Source organism: Uranotaenia lowii, chromosome 3, assembly GCF_029784155.1.
Source record: "Uranotaenia lowii strain MFRU-FL chromosome 3, ASM2978415v1, whole genome shotgun sequence".
Taxonomy (NCBI): Eukaryota; Metazoa; Arthropoda; class Insecta; order Diptera; family Culicidae; genus Uranotaenia; species Uranotaenia lowii.
This window is the reverse complement of record NC_073693.1, coordinates 287,543,697-287,564,261: the sequence shown is the minus strand read 5'-3', so window position 1 is coordinate 287,564,261 and position 20,565 is coordinate 287,543,697. Positions and strand designations below refer to the sequence as shown.

The 20,565-nt window shown below is 33.9% G+C and overlaps 1 protein-coding gene across 1 annotated transcript in view; it reads left to right on the top strand.

Annotated features, from left to right (window-relative positions):
* The window catches only part of LOC129757908 (neuroligin-4, Y-linked), a 395,502-nt gene that overhangs the window by 335,893 nt on the left and 39,044 nt on the right, over window positions 1-20,565 (top strand). Inside the window, exons 3-6 of the mRNA XM_055755292.1 lie at window positions 6,082-6,231; window positions 6,295-7,357; window positions 14,906-15,024; window positions 15,169-15,423. Of these exons, the coding sequence (XP_055611267.1) occupies window positions 6,082-6,231; window positions 6,295-7,357; window positions 14,906-15,024; window positions 15,169-15,423 (1,587 nt within the window). The remainder of the gene's footprint in view (window positions 1-6,081; window positions 6,232-6,294; window positions 7,358-14,905; window positions 15,025-15,168; window positions 15,424-20,565) is intronic.

Below are 20,565 nucleotides of genomic sequence, written 5' to 3'. Positions count from 1 at the left end.
AAGTGAGAAAATTTTGAAAATCCGTAGCTTAATCCTGAACCTGGGATTAGTTTTCGGGGGTTTGAAGTCAGTTTAAAGTCAAGATTGAAACCCTCGAATAACCTTACTACATCATCATAATTTGATTAAAAATGTTGAGTTTAGAGAAGAATACCTCGCTTGCTTTTGATGGACCTTCATGGGAAGGGGGGCTTAACCCCCAAAACCTCCCCCCCCCTCGTTCCTAAGGCCATTCAAAATTTCTCAACATCAAGGGCCCCTGAAAAAGTTATGTCTACAGATAATCCTAAGACTGATGTATCAAAAGTTTTGAAGTTGATAGAACATCACACTGGCGCCTTCATAAAAATTATTATTTTCAACAGTTATTTTTGATAGATAACTCTGAAAACACGCGTTTCTATTTGCAATCCAAAAGAGGGATAAAACTAATTTCAATGGAAAATCTAATGAAAACCGATGGTAATTTATGAATTAGGAAGCCAATATGACAATAAGGCATAAAAGTACAAATTTCACTAACTTTTAGTTTTTTACGAATCAAATATTGAATTGTTCTTTAACTAGAGATGCTTTGAAAAACAATGTTGCATACATTAAGGGATTAAAACTATCACAATGATAACTTTAGATTAGAGCGTGTAAAAACGAAAGGCAAATACATCTACTATGGTTAAGTTTTGTTGCATCTGTCCCCAAATATGGAACTTTTTTTTTAAATATTTATCCAATTAAGTAATGTTTTTACAGCTTCATTAAAATCAATCTAAAATTTATACATCTATTGCTCATATTTTTTAATAAAACTTAAATGTGAAAAAATAACTCTTTAACATTTTGTAGTCATTAGATAATAATTACATGACATTATATTAAATTAAAAATTTAACCCCAATGTCACATGCTGTCCCGTTTAACGATAGCAAACCATATAAAATATTTTTAAAGTTACTATTTCAAACGAAAACAAATTTTAAAAACTTACACCTAGTATCTAAAACTTTTTTTAAATTTTTGTTATTGATGCATTATTTGACCAAAAAGTTGAGCAGCTTGTAGTTTAGCTACGACCGCCAAACGTAGAGTTATGAGAATTTCTCTTTTCAATGTATTGTATTCTTAAGAATTCGAGCTCTGTTGAAACAAGTTGACTTATGGTCTACATTCGTCAATTTCAACATATTAGTGTCTAAATGACAATATCTGACTGTGTGACATATATAACTCAACGATGTGACAAAATCCGGTCATGAGCCATAGTCCGACTTCGAAACATAGTCTAACCAGTGACTATACAACATAATCAGAACATGTGAATTTATCTGACCACATTCGGACCAGGCAACATAATCTTACTAAATGGCCGTAGGAATGGCGGGGGGGGATGATTTCGGGGTTAAATCCCCCCTTCCCATGAGAGTCCAAATATGCCAAGCAAAATGTTCTTCTCTAAACTAAAAATTACAAATTACTTATCAAATTTTAATGAACGACTTAGATGATTCAAGATAAACAACCTCGACTTAGAACCTCAATAAAATTTCTAACTTTTTGATATATCGAAATATCGAAATCTAAAAAAAATGAGCTAAGCTGGTCGAATCGCCAAGATTTTGCCCGAGTTTTTTGCACTTTATTTGCAAAATCAAACAAAAGTCTTAGTTGAGTTATTTATTTTGTGAATTTTACGTCTACATTTTTTGAGTAAATTTTGTCAAAATAAAGGTGAATGATTTAAAATTGACTGATGTATTTCGATAATCAAAAGTTAAGTGTTTGTCTTAATGATTTTTATTTAATAAATATGATATTGGCGTATATTGGAGAAAATATTCGGGAGAAAATATCTGGAAAGCTTAGGCTGGAATAATTCCGGATTTTATGGTTCCAAATTTGCTTATAAACATAAACATTAAATGTCTGTAATAAGAATTCGGATTCTATATGTAGTTAATTGTTACTAAACTTCAGCTTGGATCATCATTGGAAAAAAATCCTGATTCGAATCCCGTTTTCGTTTTCATGTTAAACTTTCTTGCTCGAAACCCATTCTTTTGGGATAAGATAAGGAAACATTTAAAATTTCAAACCATTTTAATGATTTGAAAAAATACTTTTGATTTTCTCAATCTAAAGAAAGTATCACAATGGTGATCCAGAATTAAAAAATCCAAAACAGTTTTATCACTTGCAATCTTCTTTCTGATTCACAAGTTGAATTTCGAAAAAATAACTGAAGAAATAATTCACATTGGAAGCCTACAATACAGAATTCAGTTAAGAGATTTCTGGTTGAGGATTTTTATCCAAATTTCGCTTTATGGCTCATAATTAGGCCGGAACAAGTTTCAAAACCTTCTTTTGTCACTCGGAGTTGGAACATTGCGTACCACGAAACCTTTTATGCAACAAAACTGCACACTATATCATTGCACAAAACCTATAAATCAAGTAAATTTTAATTGAAAAATTCATAAAAATCTGGAATACAAAATGTGAGGTAAACTCCATCTTCCAAAATTTGTTTTTTGGTCTTGTAATCTTTCGGATATTTCATTTTTTTCGAAATTTATTTAAAATACTTCAAACTTTATTTATTCCACCCTTCGAGTTTTTTGGAATTTTCGAAGGGGGGGGGGGGGGTGACAAAAGAAGAAATTGATAGTTGTTCCAGCCTTAGTAAAAATTACTATCTGGATCATTTATTCACCTGGAAGATTCAAAAATCGTTTTTAAATTCGGAATTCAGATTTCAAACTTCAGTTTTTTTATTGATCAAATTTTTTTTATAAAAACATATTAAACTAAAAACTTGAACTTTTTCCTCAAATCTTATTGCACTCTTATCAACTAATACGCCTTAATCAAATCATATTTATATAGTTCTGAAAATGATTCTGGGAAATAAATTTATTGTTCCATCTTAGGGATCGTACTCTTCTTTGATTCCATTTACATTTACATCTTTTCTCATTTGTATTATATATGTAATGCATTCTAGAGTCAACAACCACAATCCTGCCTCGAACTAATAATTTTTATTATTTAATGTATAGGTTTAGAAGGCAGTACTCAGGTCATCGCAGATTCATTATTTTGATTCTAGATTCAAAATAAAAATTTTAAATTCAATCAGTTTGGAATACAAATCAGTAGAAATCACAAACATAAACTAAAATTTTGATTTTAAAGAAACCTTGATTTTACCTTTTTTTAATTCAACTGAAAACATATTTTACTGGTTTTTTGTTTAACATTATATAGATTGTAGATTCTTCTAAAACAAAGTTTCAAACTAAAATCTTTTAATGTAATCGAGTATACGAGAGTAGAAAATAAGACTGATTTGAACCGCGAACTAAATATTTTACTTTTATTCCTATGTGTATTATGCTTTTTTTTGCCTCAAATGGTCATGGCTGTGGATATAAAGAACTAGCTTATTCAAGTAAATATAAAAAGTCTTTCTTTAAAATGAAATCTTCAAATCCAAAAATGGAAACTTCTACGACTGATTGAAAATAAACAATAAAAAAATAACTGAAAACTGAATAATTCTATAGAACCTTCCATTTTATCTACTATTTTTAATGTTTTTTTTTTTTTTTGTTAAAGGAAAAATTTTGTTACCAAACCATGAACTGGGCTTAAAGTCGTGTTTTATCACCGCGATATATTACTATGCCGTTAAATCGACGTTTTCCACGAGTTCCATTTTAGTTTTATTATGGTCAGTGCAACTTTGTAAAAGCTATAGAATTAATCTTCATTCTGTACATCACCAGAACTCTTATAAAGCTAGGCTATTTGGCCCTGTTGGCGTCATCATGACAATTTTTTTAAGGGGGGGGGTAGGGTCTGACACTTTCAAAAAATCGATTTTTTATTTTTTTATTTTCTTATTGTAAAACATTTCAAGAATGTTGTGTCAAATTTTCAAGTCAATTGAAGCAAAACTGTAGAAGTTATAGGCCTTTATCTCCTCCTATCTTATACTGCAAGGAAGCAAGAGCAGAAACTTCAAACGCGTTTTTCTCGAAAGCACATTTTTAAAGTCCGTGGACATCGTCATTTGAAAACTACTTATCCGATTCTTTTCAAATTTGGAACATAGTTTCTACATATAAAATACCAGACCCCAACGTTTTTCTTTTTTGATTTTTTTTTACTTTGGAAGATTTTATAGGTGAAAAATGGCGGATTTTTAAGTAAAAAATCGTAGTTTTTACTTCAAACAGCCACAAAAATTTCATAAAAATATTTTTAAGTTAAATAAAAACGTTGGGGTCCAGAAAAACATCTATTAAAAATATTTTGCTCTGATTTTTTGAATTCAGATGATTCTGTGCTGAGATACAGTGTCCACCGCAAATCCTGTTTTCTAAAAGGCATCCTCGAAAATGCTTCGTCACCGGCTCATTTTTCAATCTTTTTCTACGAAAAAATTACTAAATGTTCTTTTAACAATGCTTTGTATAATGCAAAAAATTTGAATACATTTGTTTGAACGATAGCTCTAGAAAAAAATCGTGAAAATGGTGTTTTTTTTATACCCGTTAGACCCTACCCCCCCCTTAAATTTCGATCAAATCATTATGCTGTAAAATTTTTAGCATCAAAGTTTTTATAAAGCTTTTATAAAACATCTCTCGCAAGCTAACCAATTACACGCGTAGGATGAGTTCCTCATTTCTGAGTTATTCATCATTGGAACAATAAATGAGGAAAAACTTTTTAAATGAAATAAATAAGGGATTGGTTTTGAATGCCCGGTAGAATTATACCATGAGTTGTTGTCAAATATCGTTGTCTGGCACCATCTTGAAATCTAAAATGACGACTTTCGCTGAACTTTTAAATGCTGTAATTTACTGAAAATGGAATGAAAGCCGCACAATACAAGTATTGGGTGATAGGGATAAACTAGAAGAAGTCGAATTTCTCTTTATGACACCATCTTGAAATTAAAGATGGCTGCTCCCGATTCACTTTAAAATGCTGTTAAAACTAAAAATATCATGAAATCTTCACAATATTGGTTTTGGGTGACAGGACCAAACGAGAAGATGTAAAATTTCACTATCTGATGCCACCCAAAGATGGTGACTTCCGCTGATCTTTAAAATGCTCTGAATGCACTGATCACACTGACATGGCACTAAGAACAAAATTTCGTTCAAATTTTGTCTAAAAGCCTCCTACCATCGACATTGCGCGGCAGCAATTCGAGCATAAAATATGACTCAATAGCATGGACTCCAACCTGTTCAGTCCGTTCGAGTAGTCTGAACTGATCGATATTTATCAAATGTCGGGTTTAATTTTCCAGCCGGGCTACAACATCGATCGCAGCGCCTCTGGTATCGACATTACTCGTTAATTTTTTCGAGCAGCCAAACATCGAAATCGAGTGTTCAGTCAGTGTGGTCTGGGCTGAATGGTCAAAAATCTCATGACAAATTCATGCAATTTTAGTAATTCACAGCATATAAAGTTGATCAAAAATCGCCATTTTTGATTCCAAGATGGGCGTCAGAAAGCAAAATTCGACTTCTACTTGTTTAGCCCTTTCACCCAATACCTATTTTGAGTTTTATACGATTTTCAGTGATTTTCTGCATTTTGAAGTGCAGCGGAAGTCACCATATTGGATTTCAAGATGGGGTCAGATAGCGAAATTTGGCTGCTTCAACTTATACTCAAATTATGCAAGTTTCAAGCGATTATCAATAATATACAGGTTTGAAAAGAACTTCTTTTAACCGCTCATCGAAATAAGGCATTTTGCCCATCACTAGAATATTCGGATCGACGGCAAACAGAGAATGAAAAGAGGGGTTTCCGTATTTTCTCTCTTTCACTCTTTTTTGTCAAAAGAAAACTTTTACAACCCAGGAAGTTTTCCTGAAAGTTCTCCAACAATTTTTTCATGGAAATAATAATTTCATGAAAAAAATCAAATGAAAAGATCAGTTTTTACAAAATAGAAGAAAATTATCTTGAATTTGACTTTAAGTTGTTCAAAATTTGAAGCTATTCCAAGCTAAAACCATTTTACCTTAATTTTATTTTCTCCAACAGCGGCCCAAAGCGAAAAGAAGCTACCTGTTATAGTATTTTTACACGGCGAATCGTTCGAGTGGAACAGCGGCAACCCGTACGATGGCACGGTGCTCGCAAGCTACGGCGAACTAGTTATAGTAACTCTAAACTATCGGTTAGGTATCCTAGGTAAGATGCTTTTGAATTTCGGGAAGTAATTTGTATATTTATGTGATTTTTACTTCATAACAGGTTTTTTAAATGCCAATCCCAGCCCGCAGATCCGGGCCCGAGTGGCCAACTACGGCCTGATGGACCAGATGGCCGCCCTGCACTGGGTACAACAGAACATTGCCAAATTCGGCGGTGATCCGTCGATGGTCACCCTAGCGGGTCACGGAAGTGGGGCGGCCTGCATCAACTTCCTGATGACTTCTCCGACGATGGTTCCGGGGCTGTTCCATCGAGCGATTTTGCTGTCCGGTTCAGCCTATTCCTCCTGGGCACTGGTCGAAGATCCGGTCATCTACGCACTTCGGCTGGCCAAAGAAGTCAATTGCTCAATCCCGGAGGATCTAATCAAGAACCATGAGCAGATCGTAGACTGCCTGAGGGATGTGCCATTAGAGGAATTGTTTGCGGCCGACATCCAACCGCCGTCATTCCTAAGTGCTTTTGGGCCATCGGTGGACGGAGTAGTGATAAGGCCGGGCCGAACGAATCAAGACATCGACGAAACGCCTGTCCGGGGAACTTCCAAAAGATCTCAAGGTGCCGCCGGTCGGTACGATCTTCTCTTTGGAGTAGTCACGGGTGAGGCCCTATGGCGATTTAGCGCCGCAGATATTCAGAATGGTTTCGAGGGCGAGCGGAGGGATCGAATACTGCGAACGTACGTGCGGAACGCCTACACGTATCATCTTAGCGAAATCTTCTACACCGTAGTTAATGAATACACGGATTGGGAGCGGACAAGCACTCATCCTATCAACACCCGAGATGCAGCCGTTGCGGCCCTTTCGGATGCTCAATTTGTGGCCCCCCTGGTTCACACCGGGGATGAATTGGCGCCACCTCCTCCACTGCCGGGTCAGGAACCTTCGGGACCCAAATGTTTCTTCTACGTGTTCGACTATCAGACCAAGGATGGGGACTATCCACAGCGAATGGGAACCGTACATGGGGAGGATCTGCCGTACGTTTTCGGAGCACCGCTGATAGATGGGTTCAGCCATTTTCCGCGGAACTATACCAAATCGGAGGTGGCCCTGTCGGAAGCCATTATCATTTATTGGGCGAATTTCGCGAGAACGGGGTAAGTTTTTAAAATTTTTCTCACATAGTTATAAAAAGAAAAAACCAAACATTTTTATGTGCATCAAGATCCATCGATAGAGCCTAATATTTTTGTTTAAAAATTTTGACATCGCCAGCAAAACAGTGATTCTTTAAACAGATTGTCTTCCTTAGCTTGAGGGCTTGGGATCGAGTCCTCTCCAGAGAAAACAAAGCTAGTGGTTTTCTCTAAGAAGCATAGTCCAGCTCAACTTAAGCTCCAAGTCCTAGGAAGAAGTCAATCGAAGTGTATTTAGTATCTTGGGGTTTGGTTTGATTCCAAGTGTATCTGGAGAACTCATATTGAGTATCTGAAAGGAAAATGCCAATTTTCTCCGTTCAATCACCAGCACCTGGTGCGGAGCTCATCCAGAGGATCTTATTAAGTTTTACCGAACTAAACTATTCTCTCAGTCATGGGGTATGGCAGCTTCTGTCTGGCAGTCTCTTTTGAATGAGTCAACAGGAATTGGAGTATTTAATGAAATATCCAGCGCTTCCTATAGTCTTGAGTCTCCTTGCTCAGTTTTTATAGCGGAGTTAGCAGCCTTCAACTGGGTTCTGGACAGCATCATCTCACGAACTTTCGATAAATTTTATGTTGTAACCGATAGCCTCAGCTCTGTTGAAGCTAAATATTCGTTTAATTAGGCCAGAAAAGTACTTTTAGTACTTTCTCGAAAAGAAATTTGAAAAATTGGGCAATTAAAAGGCTGACTCCCTCGCAAAGATAGATGCGCTTGAAGGTGATATTTATCAGCAGTCAAATCTCTTTCAATGAATTTTTCCCTTAAGCCACATAGGCTGCCGATAGGGTCAGTCTACCCCGACCACTGTACGGTCTTCTACTCACTTTTTGGGTGGTCCTCGTAGAATAACTAGAAATCCTAAAATTGAAAATAAAACTCATAAATAAATCAACAACAATGCTAGATAGATCAGGCTGGTGGATCAGTGCACGAAAAGAAAAGTATAGTACATATTTCCAACAATAATCTTCCTATATTAAATCGAATTTCTGATTGATTCTCGATAAACTATAAATATTTTTACCATTCGAGTCAGTTACCCTATGCCACTAACGAAGAGTACTCATTTTCCTGTTTAAACGCCTGAATGTTTATTTGTTTTATGTTGCATGTTCCGTACAGTAAAATAGAATAAATAAACATTAACAAAAATCTAGAATAAAACTTTAAATAATATTGTAAAATAAATAAATAAAATCAGTGATCAGTGGGAATATTTTGGCGCGTTTTTCTCAACCAAGCATATTTTCAATGCAAGAGGTGGCGATATGAAGCCTTGATGTGATTTTTTTTCTACTTGATTCCTAGCTCATTTGTACAGCACATGGTTATGAATGACGCCTACATGTGATCCAGATTGACATTTTGCCGATCGAATAAAACATAGTAGGTATATGTATATTATTACATATATATATTTTTGCCAAAATCTGAAACTGAAAAGTCATGGCATCCATTTTTAGAGATTTTATTTTCTTTGAGGGTTTGTTTTTCGTCTCTATGGTCAAGCAAACGTCGTCGCAAGTGGATAGTAACCAAAGCATACTGTTCATTCAACGTTCATCTTTTCTCTGTTACAAAAAAATAAAAAAATTTGTTTTATTCTAAAAATTGTTACATCGGCCCAAATACACAACTGAAACGAATTTAGAAATGAAAATGGAAACTTTCCATTTAACAAAATTCTGAAAAAAACGTCGTACTTTTTACTTACATACCAATTCAAGTACGTACTTAACATGAAAAGTGTTTTTGTGTTACATGGATGCATAAAAGAGACTTTTGATCCGCTTCTTTTTTGAAAAGTGAGACTTTAGAACTGATATTCAACTGGAAGCAAATTTTTTATGAGAAACTTTTAGTATACTCTTGAAGTGTTAGAATAATATTACCTCCTGTCAACTTACACGGTGGGGCAAGGGCAAACGTCGAACTTTTATGAAATTCATCTTCAAAATGATTCAATATGTTGGAAAGACCAGTATTCTGATTGTTAAAATGGAAGCGGATATTAAAAATTTTTTAATGTCTTTGGAATGAGTGTCATTTGCTGTTCGTTAAAAGTGGAGTAACTAACATAAATTTATACTGCAGATATATCAATGAAACTTGATATAACAAACAAACAGAAGTACGTATTAAATCCTTTTTAAAGCTATTACTCTGACACATCTGAAAATTAACTTTGCATTTACACTTGCCCCAATACACGGGACAAATGTTAACTTAGAAATTGGTTTTGCCAACATTTTTGAATATTTGACTTTCAAAAAGAAATTAAAAAACGCTGAGAATTTATACAATGATACAACTGATATTTTTCTGTAATATTTATATTTTTTGCATCAATGAATTTATTAGAAAAAAAGAAATTTGCACTGTGTAAAATCGATAATTTTCATACCATGACAAGTGCTGTTTGGGAAAACTTCAAGCTGAAATGTCTCATGTCTACGAGTTTGGTATATGGCGAAACATTTTTTTACATAATTTTAGCGCAAAAAGGATAGATATTCAAACAGCTTCGAAGGGCGAGGATGGTGAAAAAAGCTGTTTGAAAATGGTTATTAAAAATCCTTTTCATCGTTTTTTTTTCAAATTTCTATAGCTTATTTTTTCAACTCCAAAAAATACACCATCTCAAGCAAAAAAATTGTCCCGGATTCACGCTATTGATCGGTTTTAGAAATTCTATCTCCATAAAGTACAATGCGAATCTTTTTCTTTCAATTAGAAATTTATGTAAATCAGCCTACCTTCTTCAAGCAATGAGGGACAAAATTGGAAAAGATGGGGGAGCTCCGATGTAAGTTTATGATAAAGAGCTTTTCAAAGAAGGGACCATATTTTATAAGAGAGTTTTTTTTGCGTACGGATATTTGGCATGACTCAAAAAAAGATGTTACAAATGTTTTTATGAAAGTTCGTAACTTCCCACTTTGGGAAAAAAGGTGGAAAATCCATAAATTTTGACATTATTTAAGTCATTATGAAGCTTTAAAAACAGAGTACAAATTTCAGATCTTGAAAAACAAATTTAGAGATCAAGTTTCAGTAAATAATATATAACATATTTGAATTGCAATTCGGAACTCCAACTGCAGCTCTCATTTCAAAGTTGTTGGATCTGAACAATGATGGTTTGACTTAAAAAAATGGTTACAAAAATCTAAATTTGAATAATTCTTACAAAGTACATTTATTTTTGGAATGTGTAGCAAAGCACACCGGGTCAGCTAGTCTATTATATTTAGGCTGAATGCGGAAACATCAACTACCAAGGCCGTGCGAGCGGGGGGAAGGGTTTTGGGGGTTTAACCCCCCTCTCCCCTGTAGACTTTTTTCAAGTAAAATTTTCAGATCAAAAAATGAATTTACTATATAAAATAATCGGAAATTTCTTATTCCCAATTGGTGTCCAAAAATAAGTGTTAACAAACATGTCAGAAAATTGGCTCGCCTCCGGCGGAACTTAATCCTGAATCATTTTAGACCAAAGACGTTTCATTTTACGACACTAAGTATATAACCTTCACGAATCAAAACTTCTTTTTTTTGTAAGTTTAGAATTGCAATTCAACAAATCTTTTGTACTGAAACTCGAATATTGACACACGGAAACCGTACCATAAGAATGGGTTGTTATAATGAAGTTTATGTAAAGTACAGAATTCAAAACCAATCATTTTAACTTCAAAATTCATGCATTCATTGAATACCAGTTTTATTAAGGGGGGGTAGGGTCTAACACTTTCAAAAAATCGATTTTTTTATTTTCTTATTGTAAAACATTTCAAGAATGTTGTGTCAAATTTTCAAGTCAATTGAAGCAAAACTGTAGAAGTTATAGGCCTTTATCTCCTCCTATCTTATACTGCAAGAAAGCAAGAGCAGAAACTTCAAACGCGTTTTTCTCGAAAGCACATTTTTAAAGCCGTGGACATCGTCATTTGAAAACTACTTATCCGATTCTTTTCAAATTTGAAGCATATTTTCTACATATCAAATACCAGACCCCAACGTTTTTCTTTTTTGATTTTTTTAATTTGGGGAGATTTTATAGGTGAAAAATGGCGGATTTTTAAGTGAAAAATCGTAGTTTTTACTTCAAACAGCCACAAAAATTTCTTAAAAATATTTTTATGCTAAATAAAAACGTTGGGGTCCAGAAAAACATCTATTAAAAATATTTTGCTCTGATTTTTTGACTTCAGATGATTCTGTGCTGAGATACAGTGTCCACCGAAAATCCTGTTTTCTAAAAGGCATCCTCGAAAGTGCTCCGTCACCGGCTCATTTTTCAATATTTTTCTACGAAAAAATTACTAAATGTTCTTTCAACAATGCTTTGTATAATGCAAAAAATTTGAATACATTTTTTTGAACGATTGCTCTAGAAAATAATTGCGAAAATGGTGTTTTTTATACCCGTTAGACCCTACCCCCCCCCCCTTAATTTCGCTGCCCTGAACCCAAATTTTTAAATAACTTTTGAAAGTAGGTAAAATTTTTTAAAGAAATTTCTGTATTTCTCGACAAAACTTAAATTTTTAAGGTTTTCAACCAGTTATCAAAACAGCAAGTACTTTCAACTTCTGCGATAAAAAAAATAGATATAGAAGATTTCTATTTGTTTTCTGTACCCCATTTTACATAAATCGGGAATTAAAACGAAATTTTTGAAAAGTTTGAAATGCAATTTAATTCAAGATATTTTTAAAGGCAAACATCAAATCGTTTTGCAGGATTTAACAAATCTGTTCAAAGAAGTAACACCTTATTTCGAACTTCTTTCAGTAATGTAAGTAAAACTAGTTATGATAAATTTTCAAGTTTTTAAAAACTTTACAAATTATCGTTTTTAAGATCATTTTTATTTTTCTTCATCAAAATATTATTGTTTAATTGAATGAAGTATAATAAACTAATTCAAAACATACTCTCTTTAGGTTTTACTCAAAACTTAACTCACTTTATTTTAAAACTCATAAACTTCATGAGATGACAGACTAAAACAAATAAAATATATGCGTTCAGGATTAAAAAATCTACCAATTTTTTTAAATTAAGGCTCCTAAATGCTGTTTCCTTGAGTGACACATTTAATTTTCTCTAAGTTTTTGAAATGTTAAGAATTTTTTATTGAAAAATTTTCCATCTAAATTGTTTAAACAATTTTATCATTTATTTTCTTATTTTGTTTTAATCTTTAAATAAATTAACCGAGTTCTTCAGAATCGTTTTCCAGTTTTATTAAAAATATTCGAAAATTTAACTTAAAAAAAAACTTTGCATTTTTAGTTATATTTTATAAAAGTTTGTCTTTCATTTTCAATCATGAATTTTTCTGTTTGAAAAAAATAATCTTCTTGAAAGCCTAGTAATCTTAATTTTTGTTAAGAAAAATATAGTTTGTGTACATTTTGTCCTTTCCAGGAACCAATATTCCAATAGACGGTGACAAAGAATTGAGAGCTTAAAATTTTAAATAACAAAACCTTCGCTCGAAAATTAAAATTTTTTAACATATTTTTTTTTTAATTTCAAATCACCTTGAATCGATCATGATTTTTTTAAATTTATCTATAAAAAATTATAAAAAATTTTCTTAAAGCTGTAGAGCTTAATTTCAATGGGAAATTATAACAGAATTAGTATATGCTTCGTGCTTTCAATAGCAACAACATAATTGGGAAATCCTTTTTTATCAGTTCCTTATTGATAATTCAAGAAACCACCAATTATCCAACCTGTACATTGTCAGTAGAAGCCTTCAATGTTGAATTGATCATGTTTTTTTTTATAAACCCTTCAATTGAAAATGTAGAAATGAAATTTAAACTAAGATTATAAACAATAAATAACTTTTATAATTTTACTGTTCAATTTTTAATCATGGGTAAATTCTTATCCATTTGGTTTGAAAATGAATTTTAAACTATATTATGATTTCTTTTTAAATCTGATGTTATATTTTATATGTATTCTACTTCTGTGCACTGATGCTTATCTCCAAAACTATAAATTCTAGTTTTATTCACAATTTCAATTCGCATTCTTTTTTTGGTGTTTCTAAAATTTTGATTTCAAATTTGTAAACTAAACTGCTTTAAATGATAAACTTTCAGAATGAGGATAATCATTTTCAGTAATTTATTTATGACTTACCGGAAATCGCATCATTTACAAACAATTGTAATTATTTCTAGCTAAATTTTAATTTAGAAACACAATCAGAATTCGAGTCATGATCAGGACTCAGTTCAGGGTGAAAATCATAATAAGGTTCTGAATTTGGATCCGGATCAAGGTTCCGAATGGAATTAATTTTCTGAAGAGATTTATCACCGTAGTTATATGTTTGTTACTTTAATTTATCGGCCTTATCGGTGAAAATTTTTGTCCTTTTTAGTAGGGATATCTAAAGATTATGGAATTTTATAGATAGATAGAAGGTTAGATGAAATGAAAGATGGTGAAAATAAATGGGTAGAGGGGTAAGAAAATGAATTGATATCTGAATTCCGACCTGGATCAGGATCAGAATCAGGATAAAAATCAATACCAGAAACAGGCCCAAGATCAGGACCTGGAACAGGTTGAAGTTCATGATTAGAATGAGAAACTAGATAACAAACAAAATGGGGATAGGGACAAGGATCAGTAATGGGATTTAAACATTCTTAGATCATGATCAGGACATTTTTTAAAATCAGAAACAGGGACAAGATTGATAAGTCAGGATCAGCATCAAAATCAGGTAGGTTCAGGATCTCTATTCTTTTATATTGTTTTTTTTTTTCTCAATAATATAAAATTTGATGAGATGAAAGAAGATTAAAAAGTTTTGTATATTTTGAATTTAATTTTTCAATTTTTCAATGATGATGGAAAATTTAAGAAAAACATGAGGATCAGGAAAGGGAGAACATAAGCCGTAAGTAACATGAATTATTCGAAAATGATACAACTGCTCACCGACAGGACTTGAAGCCGCAATCTCCACTTCGGTATAACGGCGCGTTAGCCAACTACACCACGGTGAACGTGATGTAATCGACCGACACGAGCGTCCAAGTCGAGCTCCATCGGTCAACTGCTGGATCTATACACTCCCTCCTATTGTTTCTCTATCATCACCCATCGAATTTGAAATTTTTCATACAAAACTTTGAAGGGAGAACATTATACAAAAAAACATAGTTACTCAATCAAACTCAATAAATTTAATTAGAAGATGAGTAGGTATCATCTTGAAGTTTAAAAAAATTATTTCTAGCACAAGAAAAGCAAAGTATAACTTTCAACTCTCAATAATGAATAACTGAATAACTGAACTTGTATAGTTTTTTTTACCATTGCACTTTACCATCGATTTGATAATGCTTGATTGCATTGACCGCTTCATCGTTGTGTTAAACTTTGAATCAAGCTGCGACTAACTATTCCAAACACCGGTAGCTAAAGGCCATTTTCTCCCGTCTTTTCCCTTTTCCTAGAAACCCCAACGAGCACCACCGACAAGATTCCATCCTGATGGCATCGAAGGAACGGAACCGCTTCCGAAGCATCAACTGGGACGAGTACGATCCGGTGCACCAGAAGTACCTGGAAATAGGTCAGTAGATGGTCCCCCGCATAAATGAAATTATACTTTCAATTATTCACCCCTCTATTTCTCTCTGTCTAATAAATCGATTCCCCCGGCGGCGGCTGCCGGGTTCTGATTCTGGTTCAATCTTTACTCTATTCTCTAATACAGGAATGAAGCCACGGATGAAGAATCACTTCCGGGCCCACCAGCTCAGCATCTGGCTGCGGTTGATACCGGAACTGCACAAAGCTGGCATGGAGGATGTCGTGGCCAGGCACAATCTGTTCAAGAACCACGACGATCTGGACATCTACGAGGGAATCGTGAAACCGAATCCCCTGTCCAGGGTTTCCTTCCTGGAGCAGGATCTGAAAAGGCGAGGCCTGACGGGGCCTCAGTTTGGCCATTCCATCCACAGTAATGGTAAGTTTTTTGGGAACCGGAAATTCAAACGATTCGATTCTTGATTTATACTATAGAATAACGAGCCAGTACAGGGACCAAATTTAAACAAACGGCTTAAAGTTTTAACACGTTTTTATTTTACCATGCTACTTTCTCTTAAATTTTTTGTCCCCCCCCTGGGGGGCAACGCGGGCAGAATAATGTGGAAAACCTCTCGTTTTGATGGCTCCAAGATGTTTTCTGTGTACTCTTTTTCTCAACTCCTCAAGTTGTGTAACAACTAAACAAAGTTTCCCAGTTTTTCTGTATGACCGAAAAACATTTTCTGTTCTCCGTTTGCAAACAGCTTCAGGGTTTTATGCTCCAGATATTTTACTGCTAGTGAAATGTAACTGTTTTCAGAGAAATAAACCTGTGTGTGTGGGTGGAAAGTTTTTCCCTTCAACCTCCTGCAAACCGCTTGGTCTTTCGCGAAAACTTGAACATGGTTCCGAGGCGAAGCTGAACCGGGCAGTTGAGTTGTACCACCTCCCGAATGAAAAAAAAAAAACACACAATTATTGTTTACCCCGTTCGCCCGTGAATTTGCACCGTTAGTCTAATGTTTACAATTTGTGCGCCGGGCATTTCTGGTGTTGAATGTAGGAAAATGTTATTCATTTCGTATTGTTTCAAAAGCGCTAAGTCCACGGAAGTACAAAGAATCTTAAATGAGTTTCTGTGTTTCTTACGGCTTTTCAATTTTGCTAACATTGTTTTAATTCCGTTTGAATCTTAGCTTTATTATTTTCCTTAAAATGAACTGCTTTTAATGGAATTAAAACTGATTGCTTGTCTATGTGGGAAATAAGGACCTTTAGGACCTTAAGGCTAATTTAGCCATACAAAACACTTATAACATTTGAGTTGCACAACTGGATCGTCGGACGTCATGTCGCGTCAGCTGTCAACGCTGTCGTTGACGCTAACGCAACGCACTGAAAATTTTGGCATCATGATGTGTCCACTGAAGAGCGCTTTCCAAAAAATTTGTGATAAAATTCGGGGCGTCTAACAACACAATTACTCAGTGAATCATTTAAATTTTTTTCATTTTAGAAAACGGAAACGAAATAAAAAAATCAAAGCCAAAATAATCAATGATTTATGATTTCATCATTATGTGAAATAAATGTTACAAGTTTGTACATTCGGGGAGAAAAAATGACAATATTTGTATCAAACTTAATGCCGCCGATCGTGGCCTAGAGGATAGCGTTCAAGTCTTCTAAGCCAGAGGTCATGAGATCGAATCCCGGTCACGGCATACATAGCACACTTTCTTAGGGTTGGTGGTTTTAGCATTTGTAAGATGCTAGCCATCTTATCCTTGAAGGATGTACGCCTTTGAGTTAAGAAAATTAGATCTCTTTAAAAAAAACATGAAGTTTCACTGAGATCCTATATGTGTGTGCGTTCGTTTTAAAAGAAAAAAATTTAAAAAAAAACTTTGACAACAAAAAGGAATATTTAATCCCTGCTAAAGCGCTAGAGTTTTAAATTTAAATTTAGCTAGAAATTATGACAATATCAAAAATGCATACTTGAATAAGAAACTGTTGTATGCCCACATCCCGGCAATGTTATTCAAACCGTGTCTAGCACATCTCTCAGATTTCCCCTTTTCCCTCTATTTTGACAGATTTAAGCTTTTTCCCTCAAATTAAGGCTTTCATCTCCTATGCTCTCAAGGCAAAAAAAGCTTAAATCTGAGAAAAAAGCGAGATTCACGAGCACATATTTAAAAGATGTAGGTCACACGATACATAGACAAATCGTGTAAGGTTGCCGGGATCTGTGTATGCCACGTTTAGCTCCATTCTTGTAGGATGGTGGGAGTGGAAGTTTAGGAGTCTACCTGATGCGATTGATTTGGCGTACGTAGATACTACAGCCATGGTCGATCATAGTTGATGCACAGAGCATAGGTTTGAACACACCAAAGCCACGATAGTTGATAGAATGAAATGCTCTTCAACTTTACGTGTATTGGAAATGTGCCACATTACCAATACTGACAATACGGTTAATTACAGAACAGAGACAGCTATACTTAATACCACTTATACAGGAATATTACAGTCAGTCAAAACAACATCTAAAATTAGTAATAGTAATAGTTCCAAAACACAAAACCACACACAGCAAAGAATCAATCCAACCAACTTCCACTCATCACCCCAGATAGTCCAGCTCCCAACCCCTTCCAAACATTCCACACAATAGAGTCCATATCTCAAAATGACAGTTACAGTACGCCATCGCAAATCGGATGAGAAATTGTTTAATAATCCCTATTAAAAATGTAATTTGAATATGAGAAATTAGATAGAATAAAAATAACAAACATGTGTATATTCACAAAAGAGCAGCGAAGACTGGAACCTGAAAGTTGTAAAAAAAAAGAAATCTGACAATAAAATAACAAAATTCCAGTACCCTTGAGGAAGACCACCAAAGATAGTCGAAACGTCGGGCATTTCAAAAAGAAAGTTGTTTGCTTGAAATTAAGTGTGTAACCATTTTCAAGACCACAGTTGAGCTAGATAAGTGTTGACCTCAAACAAGTGTTTCTACTGGTGTGGCAATGGCCGAAGAAATTGTAAAGAACACTATAGCCTTCAAATTTCCAGATGGTGCTCCAAGCCCATCTTTGTTTGAAGTTGCTAGGTTTGTGAAAAACTTCGATGCTGACAAGTCGTCGATGGAGTCGTCGTACAAAGTAGCCGAGGATAAATCATTATTCATAAAATTTAAAACGATCTATGATATGAAGGATGCCATTGCCCAGAACCCGGAGGTTCTAAAGTTTTCGTACTCGAATGGAACTATTGTGAACGTTACGATGGCGATTGCAGGATGTTATACGAAGTACGTGAGAATTTTCGATCTGCCACCAGAAATTGCCGATGCAACCATTGCAGCAGTGTTGGGAAATTACGGTAACGTTAAAAGAATGGTAAAAGAAAAATTTCCAGCAGATATGGAGCTAGATTTGTATACTGGTGTTAGAGGAATATATATTGAGGTTAAAAAAGAGATCCCAGGTTATTTGTACTTCTCTAACCGCAAAGGAAGAATATATTATGAAGGACTGAAACAAAAATGCTTTGCTTGTAAGCAAGAAGGTCATCTGAAGGTCGATTGCTCTCAGAACAGATTCCGAAAAACACGAGAGGTTGAAAACGTTCAACAGAAAAAAGAAACGCACGTGGCTCTCCCAACTAGCTTTGTTAGTAGGGTAGAGCAGCTAGTAACCCCGAGTTACTCAGGAGTGGTAAAAAACCTTGTGCATCAACGTACTGAACCAGAGCTGATCAACTTAGCATCAACGCAAATGGACAAAGGGCAAACAGAAGCGGAAGTTGAGGAGACTAGTTTCACCGAAGTTCTCAGGGCTTTCGATGAACAAGGCAGAATGGAAGAAGAAGATGCCAAAATGCAAAGTGCTATAAAACGACAAAGATCTCCACTATCGGGAACTACTACTGATGATGATGGTTTTACCCAGCTGACTTCTAGGCGCACTCGTAAAGCGAAAAAAGTGACACTATCCGAGATTGGAACAGCATCAACAGGGAAACCGACCAGTATTGGTCGCTCACGAAGCAAATAGTTTAATGCTTATAGCTATTTGAAACAAATGATCTGTTTTTTATGATAAAAGAAATTATTTAATTTTGAAACAAGTTTTGCTATAGTTATTTGGATTTTCAGTGTATTAGTTTACAATTTTGTTTAAAAGAAACTTTAAAATCGCTTTTGTAAAAGTTAATCTAGAATTTAAGAATTACATTTTAATAAAGTGAATAAAGGAAAAAAAAATTAAAAAAAAAAAGACCGGGAAAAGTTTTTATAATGCTTTCAAACCCCTCCGAATCCAAAAAAGAGGGGCTACCATACAAAACTAACAAAAATTTAAATCAATTCGAACAGCTTTCAGAAACTACAGAACCGATCAACATCAATTTTTGGTGTAGGGCCGTTTTCAAGACCAGGAATGGTTTTTATAACCCTCTTCCAAAAATAAGGGCCCCCATACAAAACTAACAAAAAAAAGGACAAAATTTTAACAATCCTCGAAAAAAATTTGTTTAAAATTGATGAACGTAAGCGTTTTGACAGAATGAGATAATTTATTGGATTTACAAATACGTTTTAATAGAATTAGTTGAAATATATTATTAATAGACGTTCCCATTTCAATGAATGAAGACTCTCATATTCAATAAATTAATCATACATCTTAGGAACGAAACCAATGTCTTAGTGTTTTCATCAAGTTTGGCACATTTTATCATTATGCACAAATTTGCCTGTATCTAAATACTCCTCCCGCTTCAAAAGTGGTCGTTTTTTTTTCAAATTATCTCAGTTATTGAAAGAAATGACTGAAAAAGTTAATTTTTTAAAGAAGTTCACAATAATAACTTTTTACATTTAAAATACAACAAAATACAATTCATCTTATCAGAAAAAAATACAGGTTGTGAAATGGATGTTTCCTTGAAAAATCACATTCGAAGCCGATAAAAATAAAAATACGTTTTTGGAAACACACCCGAGAATTTGGTGTTGTCAGAATCGAACGGTTTTTTTTTTTCATTAACTTTTTTCCTACCTATTATCTAATAAAAATAAACCATTGTTATTATTATTAATTATTTTTCATCATTTTTTGTTAATTCTTAATCATTTTTTGTTATTTTTTATCATGTTTAAGACACATATAGAACTTTTTTTGTTATGTTTAGAATGTTAGCTATTAAGTTTGTTAATTAAATCATTTTGCATCTTTGTTTTAAGATATTTTTTGTCATTTCTATTTGATTCTTTTTTTTGAGTTTTGTGAATTTTTAATGTTTTTTAAGTGTTTTATAATTTTTCCGATCTGTTTGTTATTGTTATTGAATTTTATCAATATTCAAGAACGTTACAACGTATTTCTGGTGTTTTTCCAAATTAAATTGGGTCTGTTAAAGCGATATTGCCAAAAAAAAAACAAACGGGTCTCTAATAATTTCCAAGTTTTGATGTCAATATTGAAAGCGCAAAGTAAATACCATTTTAGTTGATATTGTGCATTCAAATGAAAACTCAATGTTGCTTCTTGGAATAATT